Here is a 22,621-nt window from a genome sequence, read left to right on the forward strand (position 1 = left end):
TGTCAAAGCGTATATAACACTTGTAAAAAGCCCAAGAGTACAATTTTGGGGGTGTGGGTGAGTGCGTGAGATCATAATCTTACGCACCCACCCACACCCCTTTTATGTCTACATATTTATAAATGCTTTCACAAAATTTGTCTCCATCAAAAATTGATTGCAAAATGATTCTGACAATTTGTTTAATATGGATATGCATAAGTACTTCAAATTTTAAATTGTGCATTGCACGGTTATAACATAATTACAACACTTATGCAAATTGAATTTTTTAACGTGAAAGTTTAGAAAAGAGATCTGCTGACGCTTCAAAAAATTGTACCAGAGCGTGCAAGTTTCCAACATTTTGTGGTCATATTTAGCATATTTTTTATTGTCATTGCAATATTATACTAATGTGAACATTAGTAGAACAGGAGGTGTGTGCTTTTGAACTGACCTTGACTTCGATGAGTTTGCATATTATACTTCAATTATATGTATAGTAAAAGTGAAAGTTCAATTCATGGAATTGGATGTACTACTTAATACTACACTTCCAATTTTACATACGTGTTTTTTGAACCATTTTATTGTACATAAGAATAATGCGGAAACAAAAGGATAGTTATATAACTGGTTATATGTATAGTGAATTATTTTGGTCACACTATTAATTCCGAGACGCCGTCCCTCATATTCTGCAGCTCTTGTTCAATTAGTGAAATTAATTCTTTGGTCATTTCCTTTGTTTGTAGAATTGCTGAATCAACGCCGGCCACTATTCTCAAACCTCCATCATAACTTAATATAGTTATGGATATTCCTGCACAAAATTATATTATTGTAATTTAGAACGGATGTACATATCATACACATGCAGCAATATGTATGTTAGCCACAGTTGCACGTACCGATACTGCCATTTAAGGGCCCGCCCGTAAACATATTGTCCACCAGAGGAAACCCTCCTACCCCTTCGCTGTCACTGGGGGGGCCAGGAAAATTGGACAAGATGACTGTGGGGAGGTAGTTTGTGACAATGATTCGTCTAATAATCCACGTGGGCAGGAAGTTGGCAAATTTTAATGCTGCAAAATTTACTGCCGGAATTACAGAGCGCTTCATGTTTTCAATATATGTATGAAGCTTATTCAAACGTTTATTGAAATCCGGCGCCCCCACCGGCAACTCCATAAATCCATAACTCCTGTTCAAATTTAAAAAAATCGCATTTTAAAAGTTTTCAAGTCTAAATGCAGATATATGTGCGTAACGCAACCATGATTTACCAATGGTTAATCAGTTTGTTGGGGTGGCCTGGCCATGGGAGGGGTAAGATCGCGTGGATTTTGTGAGGAACTAGGACTTTGCATCTTATCATCATGGCACGAATTGCTCCAGATACTGCTGCGAAGAGGACAGCTGTAAATCCAACTTTATGCTTCATCTTGATCTCTTTTATCAAAGAAACAGGAATTCTACTACTCCAGGCTTTATGAATTTTTCTGGTCAATTGTTTCTCGGGAAGATGCCAAGCATTTACGTCCATGGCGTCGATTCCTTGTTTTAAAAAATGATACGGGGTTTGCAGAGCCGCACCCAATTCATACATTCGCTTTTGAAAAGCAGAACGTTCCACATAAACAGGCTTGGCAACTTTGTCAAATGAGTCAGTAAACACTGCACGCATGAAGACGGTCAAAATTGCAATCCCGTCAGCCAAGCCATGATGGAACTAAAAAATAGAACAATTGCGTACAGTTAGTTAATAAATATGGGCCCTTGATTTCTTATGTTTCGCACATTTTGTCCAATAATAAAAGCAAAATATTTAATTCATATACCCTGAACATGACAATTGTTTTCGGAATGTCTGGATTCATGACTCCATTTAGTTTAACATTTCCAATCAGGATACATTCCCATGGACTTTTTCCTCTCGCGAAAGGCTTTTCTTCAAGAATTTCAACGATATTTATCAAGTCATCCTCACTTAAAACTTTGTTTTCGCTTTCCTCCCAAACAACAATATGCTCGGAAAGGTCAAAATTTTCTTCCTGCTTCCACCACATATATCCCATCCATTCTTCGTAGTACATTCTTGCTTCTGGATGATGGATCTTGCCCGTGGTTGGATCTGAAGCGTACACAGAGTTTTTGGCAAAAACTTTGCATTGCTCGACGGAACATCCGTCGAATGCACCAAAACCTACGATTGTACAAAGTGGGCGAACATGTAAGTTGTCACTGGCGAGAATAGGGCTCTTTCCACCCATTATTTTGACAATGTCTGGTCGGAACAGTTTTACATATCCAACCAACAAGAAACGCCATAAGGACAGAGGGATGAAAATCAAAAGAACGCCAGGAAATAATACGCACAGGAAGAATACAAGAGACACTGCAGATAAAACAATTCCAATTATAAGGGAACACAATTGGCGGCTTGACATGATGGTGGAGAGAAATTATAACTATATTATGTATAAATTATCACACTTTAAAATTAAAATACTGGTAGATAGCTTTCACTACTTCACGAGCTCATCTTTAATATAAAATAGATTTGTTAATATTACACATGAGAAATTATTTATTTACGAATCATAGAATTGTAATTTTTTTCATAATAACTATCATGCAAACTACGTATTCTGACAGATAGGCATTAGGTAGCCAATCCAACCCAAGCAGGCGCAGTAAACAAGATCATGGTCAACAATTACAGCAGTTGTGCCCAAAAACCAGTTTACGGTGCTCATATGTACATATATAATACCAATGCAATTATAGGTGATAGGAGGTGAAAGGATTGTATTATGTCACGAACGACAGGTCGATCTTTTATCAATTATAAGTTTACTGCATTAAAGTAAGCATTACTGTAAGGCAGATCACAAATATTTTTAATACAATTGTATTTGTTTATTACATCAGAACGTCAAAATTTACAGCACTGGCTAATACACACATACCTACACTATATCTAAGCGCTTGTCTTGCCTACGATAAATGTCAATATATATTTACGTACGCCTATTTATAGTCAACTCTTGGTAAAAGTCGCATTAATCTATAGTCGAGGAATGAATTTTTTAAAGCATTCAAACAAACTTGGAAACAAATCTCTAAATTTCACTCTATAATAAATATTCAATATGGCAATCGTCATAATATTAAATATGTATGTCCTTAGTAGAGTAGAATTCGTTTCTCGACAGGCTTTCTGCATATAGGACATTCGGCAATTCGGTCGCCACAACTTTGGCAAGTTCCATGCCCACAAAGAAAGATGAGATTTTTTAACCGATCCAAACAGACTGGGCACATTGTCTAGAATTAAATTTTTAAATCGTTCATAATAGCTTTCTTTGAATATAATCAGTATTGTCAGTGGCAGTGAAACAAAATATCATCAATACTACAAATTACCTGCTCTTTAATGTCCTGAAGTTGCTGTTGTAACTTTTGAACCGTGTAGTCTTTTGCTCCATTGTTTAAAGTTTGTGTTTGCCCATATGCACCGCTAAGACCAGTGTTGTTTGCATGGTTGATGTTATCACCAGCTACGGAGGTGGAGCCGCTACTATTATTAGCAATATTACTGGTGGTGTTGGCGTTGTTGCTGGCGGTGATGTTATGACTACTTGCAGTGTGGCTACTTAAGAGATTAGGCTCCATGCTGGGAGATAAATTGCAGGGACCTGTGACATTGCTGTTATTGGTATTTGATGTATTATTTGAGATGACATTAGCTCCGGGGCCCAGAGCGGAAGAAATTGCGGCAACAGCTGCATTGTTGATCGAAGCATTGTTGTTATTGTTGTTGCTGTTATGATTGTTGTTATTATTATTAGGCGCAGGCGGAGATGGAATAGAGACCAAATTGGAGACAGGCTTTTTCATCTGCTGATTTTTGCCGCATGACACCAAAAGTGAACTCATTCGGTCAATGTGCTGTAAATAAAGGAGGAAAAGAAAACATGACATGATAACATTTTAACAAATTGATGCTAAAAGAAATGTGCAATCTTTTTTAACTCCTTTTTTAGTAGTTAAAATATTGCTACTATGTCATATGAAGAACGGAGACGTAATATTATTATTATTATTACTTGTCGACAAGTCACGCATTTCTTCATCAATACAGCACAGCTCTCACAAGCACATGTATGACCGCACGGGTGGAATACAATAGACGCTCTTCGGTCCGAGCATACGACACATTCCTCAATCTAGTCACGAAAAATAGGTTTAGTAGCGTCACTTTCACACATTCATCTCGTCAATCTCATGTCCTGCGGAAGGACGTGAACAAACCTTTGTTCTGCTGGCAACTGGAGCTCGACATAGGAGACATTTCTTCACTCTGCTTCCACAGGGTCTACATACATAAATAAATAAATTGACGAATCCACGAATGGGAAACAAAATTGCATTAATATGGAATTAAACGAACCCGCAACACACTGCGTGTCCACATGGATTGAAAACCTTCAAATCAAAATAAAACAAAAAAAGGTTACAAACCTTAAGTAAAAGCTGATTTAATAGAGATATCACTTTTAGGATACAAAATAATATAGGATTATTCACCACTTCTCGACTGTCAGAGCAGACAACGCACTCATCCGTAGATTCAGCGGCAGGGTCCAGACTTAGTTGTGGTGTTGGACTCTGAGCTTTCCCTGCCCCTTCAACCTGACTGCTATGACAAACAAAAAGAAGAGATACATACATAGACTTCCAGTTAGCTGTATATGTACATGCTCTAGAATGCTGCTTTCTCTCTTCTTTTGCAACATGAATTATTTCGTAAAAACTTTCACTCCAGTCCCAAAGGGTCGTCGTCGTCGTCTATTCTAAAAAATAATTGGCTCCTTCAAGACTTTTCTTGCTACTGTCATATACACGCTATATCTACACATACAAGGACTAGACATAGATGGGGAAAATGCTAAACTCTCCGAGGATATCCATGTATGTATGTATGAGCTTATGAACGGGGATAAAACAATTCATCAAACGGATAGACACACACCAAGCGATGAACGAACAAGGCCTCATAAAAGTATTTGCTTCCAGTTCAAAACTTTTCCTCATATCCTCCGCTAGCGATCAAGTCAGTGTCCTGCTTATATAGTGAAAGGAAAGAAGAAAGCATTCTCTGAGATCTCTCATCATATCTCATCTCAAGGCTCTGGAATTGGTGTGAGCTCACAAGCAATAAACTCTCTCTCTCTCTCATCTTTCCAGGTCGGGATAATCAAAGACTTTTTTCAGAAAGCATAAGAGTATAAAGGAGTAGAAAAACTCATGGTAAAGAAAATCTAACACCTAATGGTAATACTTGTGCAACATTGAAAGAAAATTGCACGAATCTGGAATCAAGCGATAAGAACCGTGGAATATGAAGCAGAAAATGGAGCAAAACTTCTGGGCAATACTTATTCCACGTATACTTAAGTAAAAGTCAAGTCTTATGATCGGACAGTAGAACTAACAAGCAGCCCATACAACTTCAATAGAAATAGTTTCTTCTTCTTACGTGACATTTCGCTCACTGCGACACTGAGTAAGTGCTCTACACAACGATGGATCAGGACACAAGCAAAGGGGTGTTTGGTTCTTCTTGTTACGTATATTTAAATCCGCCCCGTGGGCAGCAAGGAAGCATGCAATCGATGCTGAAGACTTCTACAATTTCAGAATAATTTATAAATTCCTTGTATATATTCTTCAACTGTAGTTTCTGTCTACTCTAGGCAATATACATATAAATAAATATAACTTACCCTATCAGCCCCAGACGGGCCCAGACCCATGAGAAGCTAAAATAATTTCACAAAACAACAAAGGGAAAATTAATTTCTACTTGTTCTTCTCACGCAACTCACCTCCCTCACTCTCGGCAATGATACATACAACAATATTGATAGCCATAATACAAAGTTATTGCTGAAGGAGTGTGATAACAGTACACTTTCATCTAAACATTTTCACCTTCACCTATAAATCTCGAGAAAAAGTCACACCCAACAACAAACATGAGCATAAACTGGGATGTGGCAGACAAGATCTGCGTAGGTATTCCAATTTTACTTATTACACTTAATGCCGATGACCGATACTAATAATGCATCACATTGATTATAATTTCTGGAAAATTTTAATTTGTGGAAATGGTTTGAAGAAAGAACGAAATAAAAAACATACGAATGCTTCAAAAATTTACCTTGCTCACGTCCGCCACGTCTTGTAATTGACGAAGCTGGGACAAAGTATGATGTCGTAGTGCTTCATGCAGCGGCGTGTCTAGGAAAAATAGTTACGAATTATATAAATAATTTACTAATTACTATGTATCATGCTATATGTTTTGTAATGATTTATTATTCTTTACCTCCATCTTTATCCGCTAAATTTAGGTTCGCCCCGGCACTAACCAGAAGCTGAAAATTGAAGTTGTGAATTAGAGCTCTCAAAATACCAATGGAGATTAATATGTGCACTTACTCGAACAATCTGAGAATGTTGTCGTTCAACGGCTAAATGAAGGGCCGTTTGGGCATTTACTGAAAAATTTTAAAAATTAATTGTTTCCTCCTAATAAATATAAATGTAGAAATAAGCTCTAGGTACCATTTTGAATATCCAAATTTGCCCGACCTTCCCGAACCAATAATTCTGCAACCTGGAGAATTCATATAGGAATATTTTTTAAACTCACGAATCATATGAAAGGGCCAATGCAAAAATCATATGCATATACGCGCATACTGGTAATTTTATTTATCGTTAGTTGCAATCAGGTTGGCAATACATATTGGAAACTTTGAATCGATTGATTCCAATTGACGTTTGGATATAAAGATGTAATGGACTTTCATTGAGGTAAGTAAAATTCCTTCAGGAAAAATCTGTAAAATGAAGAGGACACATTTGCGAAAGACGATGCAAGTTGGAAACCCTGACGAGGGAGAGAAGATTGAACCAGACGCATTGGACGAAACACAAGCCATCATAAAACATGCTTTCACTGACTTGTCTCTCGAGAAGACGGAGAGAATTCTTAAGTAAAGCGAGCAAAGCCTAAACTCAAGATGAGACGACAGGGAGTGGGATTGAAGAAAGTAGTTCGTCCTTCTTGGTCTTCTTCTGGCAGCTTATGCTTCATTCGTTGGACACAAAAGGCGTACATTATGTAGTACGTACGTACATATATATTCTCATAGCTCCTCAGCCCATGCCCAACCAAGTTTGTACAGCCTTCTTAACTTAACAAAGTTGCCTCGTCGTGTTTTTGTTTATTTACCTTGTTATTTTAGGGATAAACAAGATGGGTAGAAAGTCAAAGTTTGACGATTGATAAAACAAACTTTTAAGGTGGTAGAAATCACGGATTTCACCAAAGCATGAAATAAGAAAGTTGGTGAAACATAATAAAGCTATTGGTAGGTAAATTAGGAAACTTTGAGTTCTAGACATTCCCACTAGACTCGAGCAATTCACATAAAATTGAACGGTGTAAAACTCATTATCAAGAATTATTAGAATTGAAGCGGAATACAGAATGAGAGAGAGAATGAAAGAAATGCAAATATGTAGCATTTCACAAATAATCGAACACAGAGGAGCAAGATGAAAGATTTGTTCACGAAAAAGTTGGCCACCCATTTGTGTAACAAATTTATAACAAAGGCTGCGTCATCAAGGTGTCAATTCATGGAGACACGCAATCGCAAATGTATAAATACTTACCAGGAACAGTAGAAATTCTCGAAACTAAACTTAGTCCTTCAACACCAGTTTTTAAATATAATATTATTTTAATAAGAACTTCTATACTCACCTGAAAATGGTTATTGAGACTGGCGAGATGTAAAGCTGTATAACCTGTTTAAATGAAATTGAGAAACTTAAATAGACCGCAATTTGGCAAGTAATTTTTAGGTGTCATTTAGTTATAAAAAGCATGCATGTAAACATAGAGTCACAATGACTATGTCAATTAACGTCTTAGACGTCATTTTGGAGAAAGTATCATGTATTATAATATGCGGTAGCTTTTGGTGAAAGTAAATTAAGCAGTCGTGATTAGTAGGAATACATATTTAAAAAGGGCACAGTCCATAGATAGTCAGAACAAAAGTTGGATTTGTATTCTAATAATTTCGTCGTCTTTGTGAAAGCGCAGCATTGGATTTTGTCACTCATTAATAAATAAATCTAGTGAATTTGTGTCATTCATAGTAGGACATATATAATTTTCAATTTACAATATGTATGTACTTATAGATAGTTTGTCACATACCATCATCTTTTTTTTCGTCCACGATCCAGGCCCTGGGAAGTTTTGTAAGGAGAATTCTCATGGCGCTACAATTTAAAAAAAACAGAGAATAAATATATAGGCAATAATTTTTCCACAACTTTACAGAGCCATAGTTTACGTCCATTGTTGTTCTATGATGGTACACCTCTTGCGACTCAATTCGTCATCTCGAGACAAAATATGCATACACCACTCAACCCACCCCACCTTCATCTACATATATCCACAAAGTATGTATATATTTGGAAATTTCAGATTCCAAACTCTTTGCCCCTTTACGCCTTTATCTTCCTGTCGCCTTTGCCTACATAAACTGCACAACTCGCGTTCGCTTTTATGCAAACATGTAAAGAGAAAGGTACATGTGTGCTAGTAAAATAGTTGTCAAAAACTCTGCCATCGTCAATGTACATATATGCATAGTTCAAAATTTTGTTTATTTAAGCAATTCATCATCAGATTTCGCCTGTTCAAGTTCAATATGTCACCGAGGATTTCATGCTTTTCATACATGCTCTGCCTGTCTCCGCCATTTTGCATACATAACAAAGTGTGTGTGCTAAAAAACCATCGAATCTCAAGCTACATATATATTTGTATCTACGTCGATTCTCTAGATGATGATAGAGCACAGTTTGGCACATGAATTTTCTTTTGCTGCTGCTGCTGCTCTGTCGTGTCGTCCCAGCAGCTGGATGGGCAATAGAAAGGAACTGACAGAGAAATGAATTAGAGATTTCATCCGACGTAACAGCAACTTATGCACAAGTCCCAAAAGAGCTCATTCATTTTTTCACGCTGACAACTAACTACAGTGCAGCGAGCTCATATATCCCACAAATGTTGCACACACATACATCCCTTTCATTCATGCGAATGCAGCTCAAACTCTATTTTTAATTTCATGCAAGGCGTAATCACTCCTTTCAGCCTGTGCAACGTTATTTATTTTAAGTTTGAATCTGGCATATGGCACACCCTACTCATCTATCTATATATGTATGTGACATATTTGTCCCTCCATGTCGAAATCGCAACGCCAAACCAGTACATAGTTTGTGTAAAGAAAGTAGTGGCAGTTTCCCATCCACCCACCCACCCGCCAACCCACACAGAGTGTCGGCACTTTTATGAGAAAACTACTATTGCCGTATATTACTTTTTGTATTAGTAGTGTGACCGTAATATTTGTTATCGGCCCTTAAAATTTGGAATTCTTGCAATGTTTGCCAAATAAGTCTGAATAAACCAGGCACGTGACTCGGCCGAATATATAACATGGTCCTGACATAACATTATCTTTTCTAGTGCTTTTCCTCCTTCAACTACGTGACAAGAGAGAAGCTGCTTCTACACTTTCATGGTCTCTCTCTCTCTCTCTTGGTCTCTGGTTGGATGGGGAAGAGTTGGAACAAGGAAAGAAAATAATACACCAAATGTTGAGCAAAGTGCAGCGAAGACAGAAATACTTATGCTCATGGTGTACTTTTCTTGAGCGTTTTCCACAGTGAAAGAGAGGAGGATAACGTATGACTACCCAAAATATTACGGGCTAGATGAGATTCCGGGGATTGCAATTGTTGGGACTATTGGGGCGATGCCATTGGCTCATAAAAATATTTGTACACACACATATTACAGACGGATATCCCGAACATATCCCTAACGAACCATGTTTTCAAATTCCTGAATAGTTGTAAGATTGTAGGCTGTTACTTACAATAAGCAGCAGCAGACAGCAGCAGTGCAGCAAGGTTTATATAAAGATTTTTCAACGAGTGGGGCAAGATGTTAAGATAAATGCAGAAACATATAATGTGGAAACATTATAAACGGCATGCACAAGTCTGTTGCTATTACTGCCGCTTACATGCCTACTTCAAGATGCTCCCCTCCCCCCTGAAGAGCAGTCAAAAGTAAAAGAAAGGAATAGTCGACTCCACGGGAAAAGAAAATGCTCAATATTTTTAAGACGAGGAGGCAACTGAAGAAGAAGAAGAAGAGAGAGTATTTCTGTCTGGAAGTGCTCAACTTGCATGAAGACAAGTAGATTTACCAGGAGAGAGCGCGTGCAGGAAAGACGATAGCCCTCCGTTAAGTTTGCAGCCTCAACACTAAACTAAAATAAACTTTCATGAGCCTGCTGAAGAAGTGATGTGACTCAAAGGTGCAATTCTAAATGTTACCGAAATTGGACTAAACCGGACTAAAATGCTAACGCATGCAACACAATGAAACTTGCATTTGCTTTTCAAGATGGGATGAGGGATACAGGAAAACATTATCATCTCAACTTAAAGCGATAAGTACAAGGCAGAGAAAGTGGATAGGAAAATTCCTAATGGTGAAATAGACCATTGCGATAACTTGACTGGGGGATTGTCAACCACAACCACATTGCTCGTCGTAAAAGCGTTTATGTTGTAATAATCGAATGAATTCAAAATGCCAAAAATGTGCGCATTTATTTATTGACTGTATCATGGCGTTTTCATTTTATAGAGGACACGAGACGACGACGCTCTTATGCGAAGGTTGGTCAGCATCCATCGGAGGAGTTATATAATTCAAGCCAGACAATTTTGGCGAGCTTTAATAAATTTCTTTGAACTCAAAACAAGTACCAATATAATATGTATACTGGGATTGAATAGCAGGATCACAAATCCTCAAGGTTTTCTATGGCGGCATGTTTATGACAGCAATGCCCAATGAGTGCAATATTTCATCCATTACAAATACAAATGTATTTAATCCAACCAACAAACATTTCCAAGCATTCTTCTTTATGTGATGGGATTCACCATACATCATGATAAGGCAGTATAGATACCGGAACGGCCATAATGGAGAAATCTAAACCATAACTATAAATAAGCCACATAATGGAGACTCTAGCATTGGAGTTCACAAAGGCAGTTAAAACGCTGGGTCGGATTTGATCACCAACTGAGAGCATTACAACAGGGATTTGGGATAGAACAATGTTCTAAACAAAATTCGATAATTAACACGTCGTTACAGTATATTGCGGCAAAAGCACAACTGACAGGTCTTTGCATGTAGACCAAGAGGTACAATATCTGCAAATTGAAAACTATGACAAACTATACATTACAAATGTGCACAGAGAAAAATAACGTGGATCAAAATTATGTATGTATAATCTGTCTCATTAAACTTTTAAATTCAAGAAATCTTTTGCAAAGGAATATGTATATGTATGTAATAACTGGCTTTTTTTATACTAAAAATCAGGGAAAGTGAGATGCCGGATGATCCACTTTTCTTTTAGACTTGGTCATGAAGTGGAATAACTTTTTTAAAGTAGTGACAAGACGACACTCAACGTGACGCCGGAGAGCAGACAACACATTCTAATTTCGCGTTGAATAAGAAAGGGAGTAAAAGCCTTATAAATCAAAGTCGCTCAAATCCATTGTTCATCTTTTTTTCAAAGTATTTTACATGAATTTGATCGCAAACCCTTTGCCGTGATTCATCCCAATGTTAAGAGAGCGAGTGCGAGAGTGTGGGAAAGGATGGATAGTCGCAAACCATAGTATCGATCGATGCCCCTTTCTTCCTGCCTTAAATAAAATGGATATCCTTAGGCGAAAGCTGCCTTTCTAGTAACAAGGCCTCTCCTGATTTGGCTCCGGATCGGCTTGGCCATTCATAATTTATGGGTGTGACCGACTATAACCGCCACCACGAAGCAACATCTTATTTCCAAACCGCTTAGCAAGAATCCTTTATACAAATCGAAAATTCCAGATGGTACCAACGCGTGCAGCAGCAATACCATAATAATATCTATGTGCCCTTCTTCTGGTATTACACAACCTCCAGTCGCAAATAATACCACCACATCCACAGCCCAGTGCAACATTATCTTTACCGACATTTTCTAATAATTCTAGTAGCAGTAGCACACACATACATCGTATTTAGTATTCGGTACACCGTGGTGCACCGAACGACCCACCACTTTAGTTATGTTATTGTCCCAGAAAAACCACCTTTATCGCAACCGAGAGAACGAAACCATTCCTCTGAAACAAAAAGCACTTACTGCAAAATTCCAATTGTTTGGAAATTCAAAGGACACAAATGAGCTAAAAAGAAAGTCTTTCCATTTCCAAGTTTTACATAAGTGTTGGTGTGTCAAGATAATTAGTAGTTATTGCATAATGAAAGCTCTCTGATTTAAGTGGAAGTATAACTTCACCAATGTTTTCCAACCAATAAGAGCCTTGGTCTCGACAACTCATTCCTCCAGCGCTCAACATCAGCGCAAATGATGATGTGATCTGCTGTGCATTGACGTTCACACCTTGAAAGTATTATTATTCACATTCTTACAAAGAAATTACTAAGGTTTAGCCTCAATCCCTCCGACTTAATAAAGATAGAAGAGCTCATTAGTGAATGGAGCAACTTTGTTGTAACTTGATGCGTAAATAGAAGAGGAGGGATTCTACTCTCTGGTGGAGAAATTAAGTTGATATCCCTCTCCTTTCTCCCTCTCTCGACCTTCTTGGAAGAAAAGGAAAGCAAAGAGAGAGAGGAGAAAGCCTTTGCTGAGTTGGTTGGGCTGGGTCGTTGTCGTCGTCAAATGCGAAGGAATTGGTGCTATATGCTGCTGGTTTGGTGGGTGTTTGGTTGGTATGCTGCTGTTGTCTCTTCTTTTCTCAACCTCTCAACCTCGATCCTCACCCCTAACTAGTTCAGCTATGCATCGCTGAACCGCCCTGTCTGCCCCGTTTGAGCCATTTTAAGTTGCCAGTGAAAGTTTTCCAGTTACCAACTTTTAAGACAAGATGATGGGTCAGTAATCTACAAATCTACGAACGGAAAGGAATCTCTCCTCCTCCTCCTTCAGGGTTCTATGTATTCAAACTTGGAAACTGAGAAGGAAGAACCTGTCATGAATTTGTTACTTTAGGGATCCTAGGCCAGCCACGGCTTCAGAAGCAGTTTATCCAGCAACACGGCAGATTCTCTCCTCTCCACTTTGCTCTCTTGTGGCTCTCTGCAATCTAAGATAGGAAATGGGAGCCGCCTCACTGAGGCACAAGAGCTAAGATAGCATAGTTCCACAGAACAGTAGCTGTTGTATTCACCATTAAGAAATGATTGCCTCTCCCGTGTAACTACATTATCTACGGGTACTTTTAATTTAACAAAGACAATTTCAAGATACAAGAATGACTGGCCCATAATCATTTACATTTGCTGTAACTTAGGGTAGTTTAGCATCAAGGATTGTAGTAGATTAGTGCAAACGGAGAAATGAAGAAATAGCTTCCAGCATTTCCCTACAAAGCATTTCCGTCTCACATAGTAATTACTTCCTCCCATTTGACTTTACAACAACTACACGGCACCGAGTTCCGTCGTCTTCCTTTCTCCTCCTCTTTCTCCTCCTCCTATGCAAACACCAAACTTTTGTTTTAATAGGTAAATTATTTTGCCATGTAAGCAATAATTAGCCAAGTACCTAAACCCATCTCAAACACAAAGTTTTGCTCATTTTAATATCATTGAAAATATTACATCATACCATACGCATAAACATATACACTTGCAGCATTTGAGATATGGAGAGTAAACCATGTACCCGTATAGGACAGGTTCATGGAGCAAGCCGGGTTCTACTATGTGCTTATAGGACTACATGTACGTACGTATCATGCACACGATCAAACAGAAGGGACTATAAAATAACTAAGTCATAAGTAGTTGAAAGGTAATTATTCCCAAGAGGAATGAGTGGATTCGTAAATTTAATTAAAGTTAAAACAAAACAGGGACGGGGACTAGGAACACGTACTCTCCTCAACTCGTATTACTGACAACTCGTACTTATTACTTTCCAAGGAAGAGATATAACAAAATGAAGGAAGGATATACTCGTATTTATTTTTCTGCAATTAAAATTCAAATTGCAAGACACCTTCAGAATCAACTTCAAAAATAAATAAATATTACACGGCAAATAACATCGCAAGTAATCAGCGAAGAGTGGATTGACGTTGAAGTTATGTTCTATGCACAACTAACGCTGAGCGACCATAAATCCAGATAATGCTGATTTGTTATGCAAGGGTGTAAAGGAAGCATCTCATTTCTAACAATTTGCATTTAAATTTACACCAATATCATAACTTAAGAAACCAACCCACTTCATCTCAACCGAGTAAGTAGCACTCTATGCCATGCCATCTCATTCACTCCAATTCCGCTGTCGTCCCCTTTTTCGCTTTCTCTCCAACGCAAAGCAAATTTTGGTACACGTAGTTTGAGTTCGTTTGGAGAGTGAAAGAAGCCAGGCAATAATAAGCAACTACTTGTAGTGCATACATATCCTGCAAAGAGAGAGGCGGAGATGAAAACGCCGACGGTGGTTGGTTGGTTTTGCTGCTGTGTGTGCATGTATACGGCTGGATGTGAAAGATTTAGTGAGACTCTGCTTGCTTTCCCTTTTAACTGGAAATATTTTAGCACCTTCAGGAAAGAAAATCCTTCTGAAAATCATGTGGCATGGTGAAGACTCGAGCGAAGCATCAAGTCACTTAAAATCCAGTGTCATCGTATCATCTGCAGAGAAGTGTATGCTTCTTTTTTATGTTCTTCCATCCTGTCATATTTCAAATTTCTGTTTTAACCAAGCAGACGAGGAATATAGTAAAAAAGGGATCCTTCCTGGCATATTATTACCTCCTCTACAACAACCTGAGGAGAAAAGTAGCACACAGCCACTGAACATCTCCTCTCTACACATACATACATATACATACATCTCGAGAAGTGGAGGTAGATTAGAATCCACCCAGGCAAAAAAAGTGACGTACAGAATAAGGCCCAAGTGTGTGGTAAGATATCCATTCCTTATTACATCCACCACCCGGTGTAGGAAGAGTGAGTAAAAGAAAGTGGAGAGAGAGAGAGAGAAGAGTTTCATCAAATAGCAATGTGTTGAAAACTGCACAATAGAATATGGAAATTTAGACAAGAGTAAGGCACAATGAGACCTTACATCATTCACTAAATAACCGATAAAAGTGTCACCCTGTGACATAATACCATCACTAGAGATGAAAACTCTGGGAACTTTCATCCTCTCAGCAAGAAACAACATTGTTCGAAAAGGAGGAGGACGACGAGTCTCACAAAGAATCCAAATATATAGATACACACATACAAGGAAATATCTTAGATTTGACTGCGAATAAATTTTCCTGGTATCAGGCCGCCAGGCAAGAGGGGCAGGCTCCAGGAGAGAATTGTCTGTCCCGCAGAATATTTTCAAACCCATCTTACAGTTTTTGCATCTCCTTGTTGGGCATAGGCGAGGCGCTGTTCAGACGTGTACTTATCTTCAGGTAGTAGACATATAGGGAATTTCGAAACCCAAGGTGGCCGTAAATGAGGGCATCAAAAATCTTCTCTGGGGCTACCTCCGCCCAGCCATGACGCGCTCCATTAAATGGCCCAGCTAGGCGTCCACACAGAAGAAGACTTTCTCTTTCTTCCTCCTCTTCGACGAGTGAAAGTTTTCACCAAGGAAACTTGTGCCGTCGTCTCATCCAAGTGAGGAAAAGTTGAACATGGCTTTACTATATGATACCCTAGCCAGACTCGCCCTAGACTTGATCTTGCTTCCTGCCAACAATTTTTCTCTTCTCCGTAACGTCGTCGCTGGGCCACTTATTCGAGGGAAAACTTTGGGCTGTAAAAACTAAAGACTTGTGCCTTAATTATATATTTTACTTCATAACTTCTGCCGCTCTACACAATGACCACCAGAAATTTAGCAGGTGCACAAAGACTAAATATATATTTATATATAAAGGAAAACACTGACGCATTTACATATGCGCAACAATAGAGACAAAATAAAATTTTCGCTCGCAGCTACACAAAAGAAACAAGCTGGGGGCGATGAGTGCCGGCTATTCAGTGTTAATTAAAAATGTGTGTAGAAGGAGAAAACTTTTCAGCACGAGAAACGTTTAGATAAGATGATATTTACTAGAACGAGAGGACTATAAGGCGATCACGTCTCATATTTCTTTGCTATCTATCCGTCGAAGCTCGTTTCATAAAGTAGACAACCACCTATCTATCTTTGCCGAGTACTTTCTTTCAAACGACGGAAATCCGCGTTAAATATATATTTTTTGATGTATAGTCAACCTTTACATATATATTTACCTTAGTATGTATTTATATGTACATACACATGTATGTATGTACAAGGCGAAAAAAGCTATTGGAGTAAATACATACACATCTGCGTATGATAGATGGGTGATTCTGTCGACACGTCGATAGAAAGGCAAGACTCGTATGTATTATAAAATAGTGCCTGAAATGATCTTGAATGAAGCACCTGCATATATGTACATAGATACATGCACACATCGTTCAGTCGAATGATCAATACTCATCTCATCCTTCTCCAACCCCAACGCGTCGACAACAACAAAATGAATATCAAAAAGTACAATTTACAAAGCCCATCATCTACATTTGGAGGGTGCATCCACTTCTTTCATGATCTTTGACATTTTGATTCTTATAGATCTTCGCTATCAATTGACAATGTGGACATGTTTACCGTAAGATATAGTTGGTAAAATATTCTGTATATATATTTTAAGTGAAAGTTTGAAGCAAACGTCCTGCAAAATACGAATTTCTGTATCTGGTATGCTTGTACATATATGGATACTGCAGACTTTAGAGAGGTTCGACTTTTTATATATGAACATTACCTATGAGGGCATTCACAATTGCCTTCTTATCCGTATTTAGCGATACAAAGAATACTGGATAGGAAGAAATTATGAATATACGTGTGAACATATGTATTTATAAATGCTCCAACCCATCGGACCTGTTGTTTTGCCAAAATGAGAAATCCATTGGCCAGGTTTCGCCTTTCCTTTTGCCCAAACTACCTCACAGATTTGGAGATGTGCTTAAGAAGGAGGAAGAGAACTGCTTACGTCCACAGTTTTGGATGGGTATCATATCATTCCAGCAGTTGCAAACCAGAATCATTTCAAGTCATTCCCGCATCCTAATGTATTCCTAACTGGCAGAGGCATTAATGCAGAAATCCAGGTTCCGTAAGAGAATATGAATCTTGCAAAGTATGACTAAACCTCGATCATGACCATAACAAACCGCATTAAAGTTTCACTCCAACTAAAACTTAGTGTCAGAGGCGCACAAAACCAGGCCCTTCATTCGAGTCGTTCATACATATCACGGTATGTACAACATTAGGAAATGGATGCGTCAGCTAGCTCAGCCCAAGAAAGAAACCGAATGACTTTTCTCTGTGCATTCTCATCATAATAATAATAGCAGCAGCAAGCCAGCCAGCCAGCCGCACTCTAACAGCTAAAAGTAATATTAGCCAGCTAAAATAATGTCATGCAGTAAATTTTGTTATTCCACCGTTAGTTTTTTTTAAATATAGCCTATTTCTTCCTCTTATCTGTCTGTGCTCTTGAAATGAAAGCAGCAGAGAAAAAAATCCCAAAAGCAATTTAGCACGCATTAAAGGAACTTATCGTACATATCTCTGTTATACTGATATATATCAATTTATCAATTGAGGGTAACAAATAAGGAACGGGTAACAAATGTGCAGTTAACCGAAAATTTAACAGATAATCAAAATTCTCTATTTTCTATAAACTAATCTATTTTGATGATTGTAACTCTAAGCATCGTTTTTGCAAGTCAATTTTTCCCTCGAAAAAACAAAGAGGAGGATTGGGGTACATCTGTAAAAGTTCTTCTGCATTTCTCATTTGTGGGAAACGGTATAAGGCGGCGTTAGGGTTAGATGAATCCCAAATTTTTATAAGCTCATTAGCTCCAATTTGTAGTGGAAGTGTGGTCAACTCCAACAGAGTCCAATACTTGTTGGACCGGTCCAAAAAAGGAACGATTGTGAAGAGAGGGACGCCGTCGTCAGCAAATGTCTCCATTTTTTTTGTCAAATCATCGTCATCCAATTTGCGAACTCTGGTGATAAAATGTTGTTCAACTTGATAGTTCTTATTGAAACGACGACAGTATATCTGTAGAATTGAGATATTTATAATTAGTTTCAACATGTCAAATATATGTATATATATAATAAAAAAATACCATAATAGCTGACTCTGCTATTTCTCTTGTGGTTTTGCTGTCACACATTCTGAACATAATTTGCCAAATACTTCGTGGATTCGATGTCGCTCCTATGGACCCTTTGTATAAATCACACGTCTTGTCATAAAGGTGATCATCGCGGATTCCATAATATCCTCTGCTGTGTCCATTAAAAATTCCGGTATAAAATTGACAGTCTTCTGTAACTGATCCCAACTGGACCGATCCAGACGTTGAATACGGACCGAATTTAAGAGCCAACTCTAAAGCTGTGAGATTTGACAAACCTCCGATGTACAAAATTTCCAATTCAGGTGCATTCTTAATAATCGTCTTATAATTGGATGTCCTTTGTATGGCGAGAGATTTGTTTCGAGCAGATTCAGTGTTTGCATTTCTGTTCATTTCTGTCCGGTATGTTGTTCTAGCTGAGTAAGGCCTGCGGCCTATAAGTACATAGTATCCAAGGATTGTTGACTCTGTAAAATATATAAAGGATTTAGACATTTATCATAGGATCGGTACAATGATTTGGAAGTATATAATTACTTGGGCTCAATTTTCTATTCGTGAATAGTACGGCATCCTGTTTTCGCCATTCTGCATCTCTCTTCATCTGATGGACACGATCGTCGTTCCGCAGTTTTAAATTCAACTCCACCGCCTGGTAAAAGTCCAGTAATTTTTCCCGTGGGACTTGGAGATGTGGCTTTGACGGAGGCGTCAGCTAGAAAAATAGAAATTAAAATAGAAATTAAACAATATCCTAAGGAAGAAAAACATAATATTTATAAATATGACGTTACCTTTTCCCATTTCATGTGTGGGACGCTGTCATCATTTTCCTTGTTTTGGACCGGTCCAATAGCCGGTTGGAAATCTAAGAAACCATCTCCAAATGATGACGGCAAGAGATTACTACGGAGGAAAAAACTCTATCAAAACTATGATAACAAATTCGGACGGAAGGAAAAGAATAAATTCAAACTCACGATTCATCTCTAAAGGACGAGAATCGGTCCTCTTCTCCACTGAACAACGAAAATGTTGATGACGTAGACCTAAAAAACAGAATTAACTTGGTTTGGAACGGTCCAACATTAAAATGAATGAATTTTTATACTTACGTATTCGCTTCGCTATCTTCTGAGAAATCGCTAGATCCATATTGAGATTCGATCCCAGCAGAATTATCCAATGTCTGTACTCGTGGTGGAGGATCATCATCGTCGTCACGTAACGTCCTTAAAATCAACGAATAGATGTTAATTTTATTGGACCGGTCCAAACAAAAATCATAGTAATAACAATTTAATAAGTGTTTTTCTTACAAGTCTATGATGTTCGTCTCGTGCTTCACCGCCTCTCCAACCTATGACAAACATTATTATTAATTCAATTACTAGTGAATAATTCTAGTCACTCCAACTCAATTTGTTAAATAATATTTACAGCGTCGGTCTTGTGAGTAATTATTGTAGGGAATCTACATGCACTGTCCCGGTCCAAGGATTGATCTCCTTCTCCTGCTTCACTAAAATTGAAATACAAACTAAATAATAATAAACGAAAAAGTTTTGACCGGTCAAACAAGACAATTCTCATTGAACGATTATTTACTTACGTAGTGAATCCTCTTTCACTGTCGGCGACAGCATCCGGCGCTGAATATCTCACGTTATCTACAATTCCTCCTGTCGTTGACTCCTCCCTATACGAGAACATCAGGATTATAATACCTTTGACGAATGTTTGATTTATTCTTGAACGGTCAAGTTATCCAACTTACACAGGAACCGTCAGTTTCGGCCTTTTCCACACGAAAGTGTCCATCGGACCATTTTTCTTCAAAGTTCGAGGAGGGGGGGCTCTTTTGGGGGCCATGGTCTGGTGGCCTTAAAAAGGCCGTTGGTTTAAGTAATTTGAAAAAAAAAACGTTTGGAGCTACTTCTTTTCTGTTGTTGCTGCGCGAACGTCCAGCCGATGAGTGATTACTCGTCGGATTATAAATTATACTCATAGTGTTTGTTAAACTATCAATCTGATTTGGACCGGTCAAATTTTGATTGCTGACTTTAAAACGTGTTCAAACTTGTTTATTAACTTTGATCTGAATTCGCTCCAACACCCGACATTGGGGCAGTGTTTAGACTCATGTAGGTTTTTCATACGTACATGAGATTTAGGGAAGTGGTAGGTAGGCTGCGAATAAAATAAAAACTAAATATGAATTGTAATTCAAATTAAATTGAATTGAATCGCGTGAAAATCGCGTGAAATATTTATTTCACGTATGCATTCATAAATAAACATTCGTACATTACCAGCATCTGCAAAAATGCAGCACGCTCCGCGACGTTTAATGTTTTTTTCCCTTCTCGCTCTCCTTCTACCTCTTTACCAAACAAATATCGAATGAACTTTTGCTTTATAAATTCTGCTGCAATGGCAATCTTTCTTCAGAGAGTGCTTCATGCGACGGGTCGGGACTAATAGTCATAGGCCTGTTGTGACTGGAGGATCGCATTAGCTTTACAGTAAGTAAGTAATGCCTTTTACGCATAAACGTGAAAACGATTCAATTTCCACTGTAAGCCAGCACTATGCCTCATACATGTGTAGGTACTTTTATGTCCGATATCTTACAGATGCGACATCATGTGTGGCAGATATATATTTAGTATAGTACATACTCAACACTAAAGTCGAGTTTGCATGCGAGATTCAAGTATCTCAAATAGCTATAAAGTTTGACACTTGATTTATTTTTAAAAAGTTGCAACATATTTATCAAAAAATGCCTTGGACAATCCTGAAGTAAAAAAAATTCACATGAAGCTAAGTATATATGCTTTGGTCGTTGCGTTCATCGGATCGGATTCGAGATGTATCAAGGAATATGTAGGTAGCCTTAAGTTCACTTGACGAGTTCACTACATACCGGGCCATCATGACCGAAAGACAAAGTAAATGTGTGTGTAATGGCAGCAAGGTCAACCATCATTAATAGGAATCAATGAGCAAGTAGAAGAGCTGCCATGCCATGATGTAAACTAACACGAAAGAAGGAACTATTTGGGAAATTATTAACAAGGACGACATACATGGAGGAGGGTGTAGTTAAACATGTGCATATGTACATACATATGCTCTCAGAAATACAGGGCAGAAAAATATAACGTCTTTATATCATGCACATATTGATGCCTCCATTTTCATTTTCCAGCTCTATTCCCTCTCTCTCTCTCTCATCCCAAACATGTCAGACATAAAATATTACAACCATTCAGCCTGCAAATGAATGGGTGTTTATGTGTATAACTTGCATACTCATTTAACAGACATCCTTGTCTGTCCATTTGTCCGGTCAAGTGCTGCAGAGAACGCATATATACATATGTAATATATAACATCTCTGTAGTAACTTCTGTGCGAAAGCTGTTACAAAACCCAAGGAAGCAGCTCAAAACCTTTTTCCTTTCATTCCACAAGTGAATCGTGATTATTAAACACACATTTCGTTGTTCCAAATTAATGTGCAAACAACAAGCGGAATCATTTCAAGAAACACATAAAATTAGATCAATCTTACAATATGTGTACATACACACTTATTTTGATAATAATATATACAAATACGGATAAATCCACAAAGTAAAAAAACAGTAGTGAGGGAGCGAGTGGCAAGTGTGGCTCAAATATTTTTTGGCCCATCTAAAATAGAAATCATCCACGTGCACGAAAGCCAAGGCAATAAATAAAGATTTTATATCCGGACCGAAACGTGAGACTTAAATAACACGTCCGACGTGATGGTGATTTCATTAAAAGAGGAAGAACGGCGGACAGAAAGTTAAGTTGTAAGTATGGGATGAGAATTTGTTGTCGGCGAAAACTGCGATATGAGTAAACTTTCACTCGTCGGTCGTCCTCGTCCTCTCTCTCGCTCACTTTCTGATTCATTTCCATTCGTGAGATTCGTAACGTGAAATTTTTCATGAGAAATGTCATGAGCCTGAGATTGAGATGCCAACCCAAGTTTTAATTCGGTCACTCTGTTAACTCGGTTTCCTTCCTCATTTCCCAGCAGCCACCATAAATCTCAGTTTCCATCTGTTACTTACT

General features: G+C 38.1%; 3 protein-coding genes across 7 annotated transcripts in view; all 3 read right to left on the reverse strand.

Annotated features, from left to right (window-relative positions):
* Positions 1-549: 549 nt before the first annotated feature.
* Positions 550-2,682, reverse strand: LOC110841789 (putative diacyglycerol O-acyltransferase Mb3154c). Its single transcript, XM_022087485.2, has 4 exons — positions 1,827-2,682; positions 1,272-1,717; positions 894-1,189; positions 550-805 (listed from the first exon to the last, which is right to left on the reverse strand). Exons 1-4 carry the CDS (start codon positions 2,433-2,435, stop codon positions 645-647), a joined length of 1,512 nt encoding a protein of 503 aa, XP_021943177.2. The 5' UTR covers positions 2,436-2,682; the 3' UTR covers positions 550-644.
* A 201-nt stretch (positions 2,683-2,883) lies between these two features.
* Positions 2,884-22,621, reverse strand: part of LOC110859524 (E3 ubiquitin-protein ligase MIB1) — a 53,962-nt gene continuing 34,224 nt past the window's right edge. For 3 of the 4 annotated variants that reach the window (XM_022108489.2, XM_022108512.2, XM_022108503.2), the window contains 14 exons: positions 8,297-8,361; positions 7,835-7,878; positions 6,625-6,676; positions 6,499-6,557; positions 6,386-6,434; positions 6,218-6,297; positions 5,778-5,813; positions 5,531-5,679; positions 4,579-4,690; positions 4,442-4,476; positions 4,303-4,366; positions 4,098-4,217; positions 3,415-3,939; positions 2,884-3,315 (listed from right to left, as the gene is read on the reverse strand). In XM_022108489.2, coding sequence (XP_021964181.1) covers positions 3,175-3,315; positions 3,415-3,939; positions 4,098-4,217; positions 4,303-4,366; positions 4,442-4,476; positions 4,579-4,690; positions 5,531-5,679; positions 5,778-5,813; positions 6,218-6,297; positions 6,386-6,434; positions 6,499-6,557; positions 6,625-6,676; positions 7,835-7,878; positions 8,297-8,361 — 1,531 coding nt within the window. In that variant the 3' untranslated portion in view covers positions 2,884-3,174. The remainder of the gene's footprint in view (positions 3,316-3,414; positions 3,940-4,097; positions 4,218-4,302; positions 4,367-4,441; positions 4,477-4,578; positions 4,691-5,530; positions 5,680-5,777; positions 5,814-6,217; positions 6,298-6,385; positions 6,435-6,498; positions 6,558-6,624; positions 6,677-7,834; positions 7,879-8,296; positions 8,362-22,621) is intronic. The other variant, XM_035853355.1, reaches the window with a different exon arrangement.
* LOC118436119 lies at positions 12,986-22,121 on the reverse strand. 2 transcript variants are annotated; one of them, XM_035853372.1, is made up of 11 exons: positions 20,821-22,121; positions 20,286-20,698; positions 20,121-20,207; positions 19,949-20,048; positions 19,828-19,868; positions 19,624-19,740; positions 19,489-19,557; positions 19,303-19,414; positions 19,046-19,223; positions 18,494-18,975; positions 12,986-18,423 (listed from the first exon to the last, which is right to left on the reverse strand). In XM_035853372.1, the coding sequence occupies exons 2-11, from the start codon at positions 20,378-20,380 to the stop codon at positions 18,040-18,042; spliced, it is 1,665 nt and encodes a 554-aa protein (XP_035709265.1). In that variant the 5' UTR covers positions 20,381-20,698; positions 20,821-22,121; the 3' UTR covers positions 12,986-18,039. The 2 variants fall into 2 exon arrangements, with proteins under 2 accessions (XP_035709265.1, XP_035709267.1); XM_035853374.1 differs by having other exon boundaries at positions 19,949-20,030; positions 20,821-22,117.

The sequence above is a fragment of the Folsomia candida genome, unplaced genomic scaffold (assembly GCF_002217175.1).
Source record: "Folsomia candida strain VU population unplaced genomic scaffold, ASM221717v1 Fcan01_Sc001, whole genome shotgun sequence".
Taxonomy (NCBI): domain Eukaryota; kingdom Metazoa; phylum Arthropoda; class Collembola; order Entomobryomorpha; family Isotomidae; genus Folsomia; species Folsomia candida.

Bases quoted from the DNA above. Each gene is read 5' to 3' on its own strand.
- LOC110841789 (XM_022087485.2), bottom strand. From the start codon at position 2,435: ATGTCAAGCCGCCAATTGTGTTCCCTTATAATTGGAATTGTTTTATCT. The intron at 1,718-1,826 runs GTATATGAATTA...TCTATTTTTTAG, and splicing joins AAACAATTGTCATGTTCAGG to TTCCATCATGGCTTGGCTGA. The intron at 1,190-1,271 runs GTAAATCATGGT...AAATTTGAACAG, and splicing joins AACAAACTGATTAACCATTG to GAGTTATGGATTTATGGAGT.
- LOC118436119 (XM_035853372.1), bottom strand. From the start codon at position 20,380: ATGGCCCCCAAAAGAGCCCCCCCTCCTCGAACTTTGAAGAAAAATGGT. The intron at 19,869-19,948 runs GTAAATATTATT...TGTTTGTCATAG, and splicing joins TTACTCACAAGACCGACGCT to GTTGGAGAGGCGGTGAAGCA. The intron at 19,558-19,623 runs GTAAGTATAAAA...TCTGTTTTTTAG, and splicing joins GAAGATAGCGAAGCGAATAC to GTCTACGTCATCAACATTTT.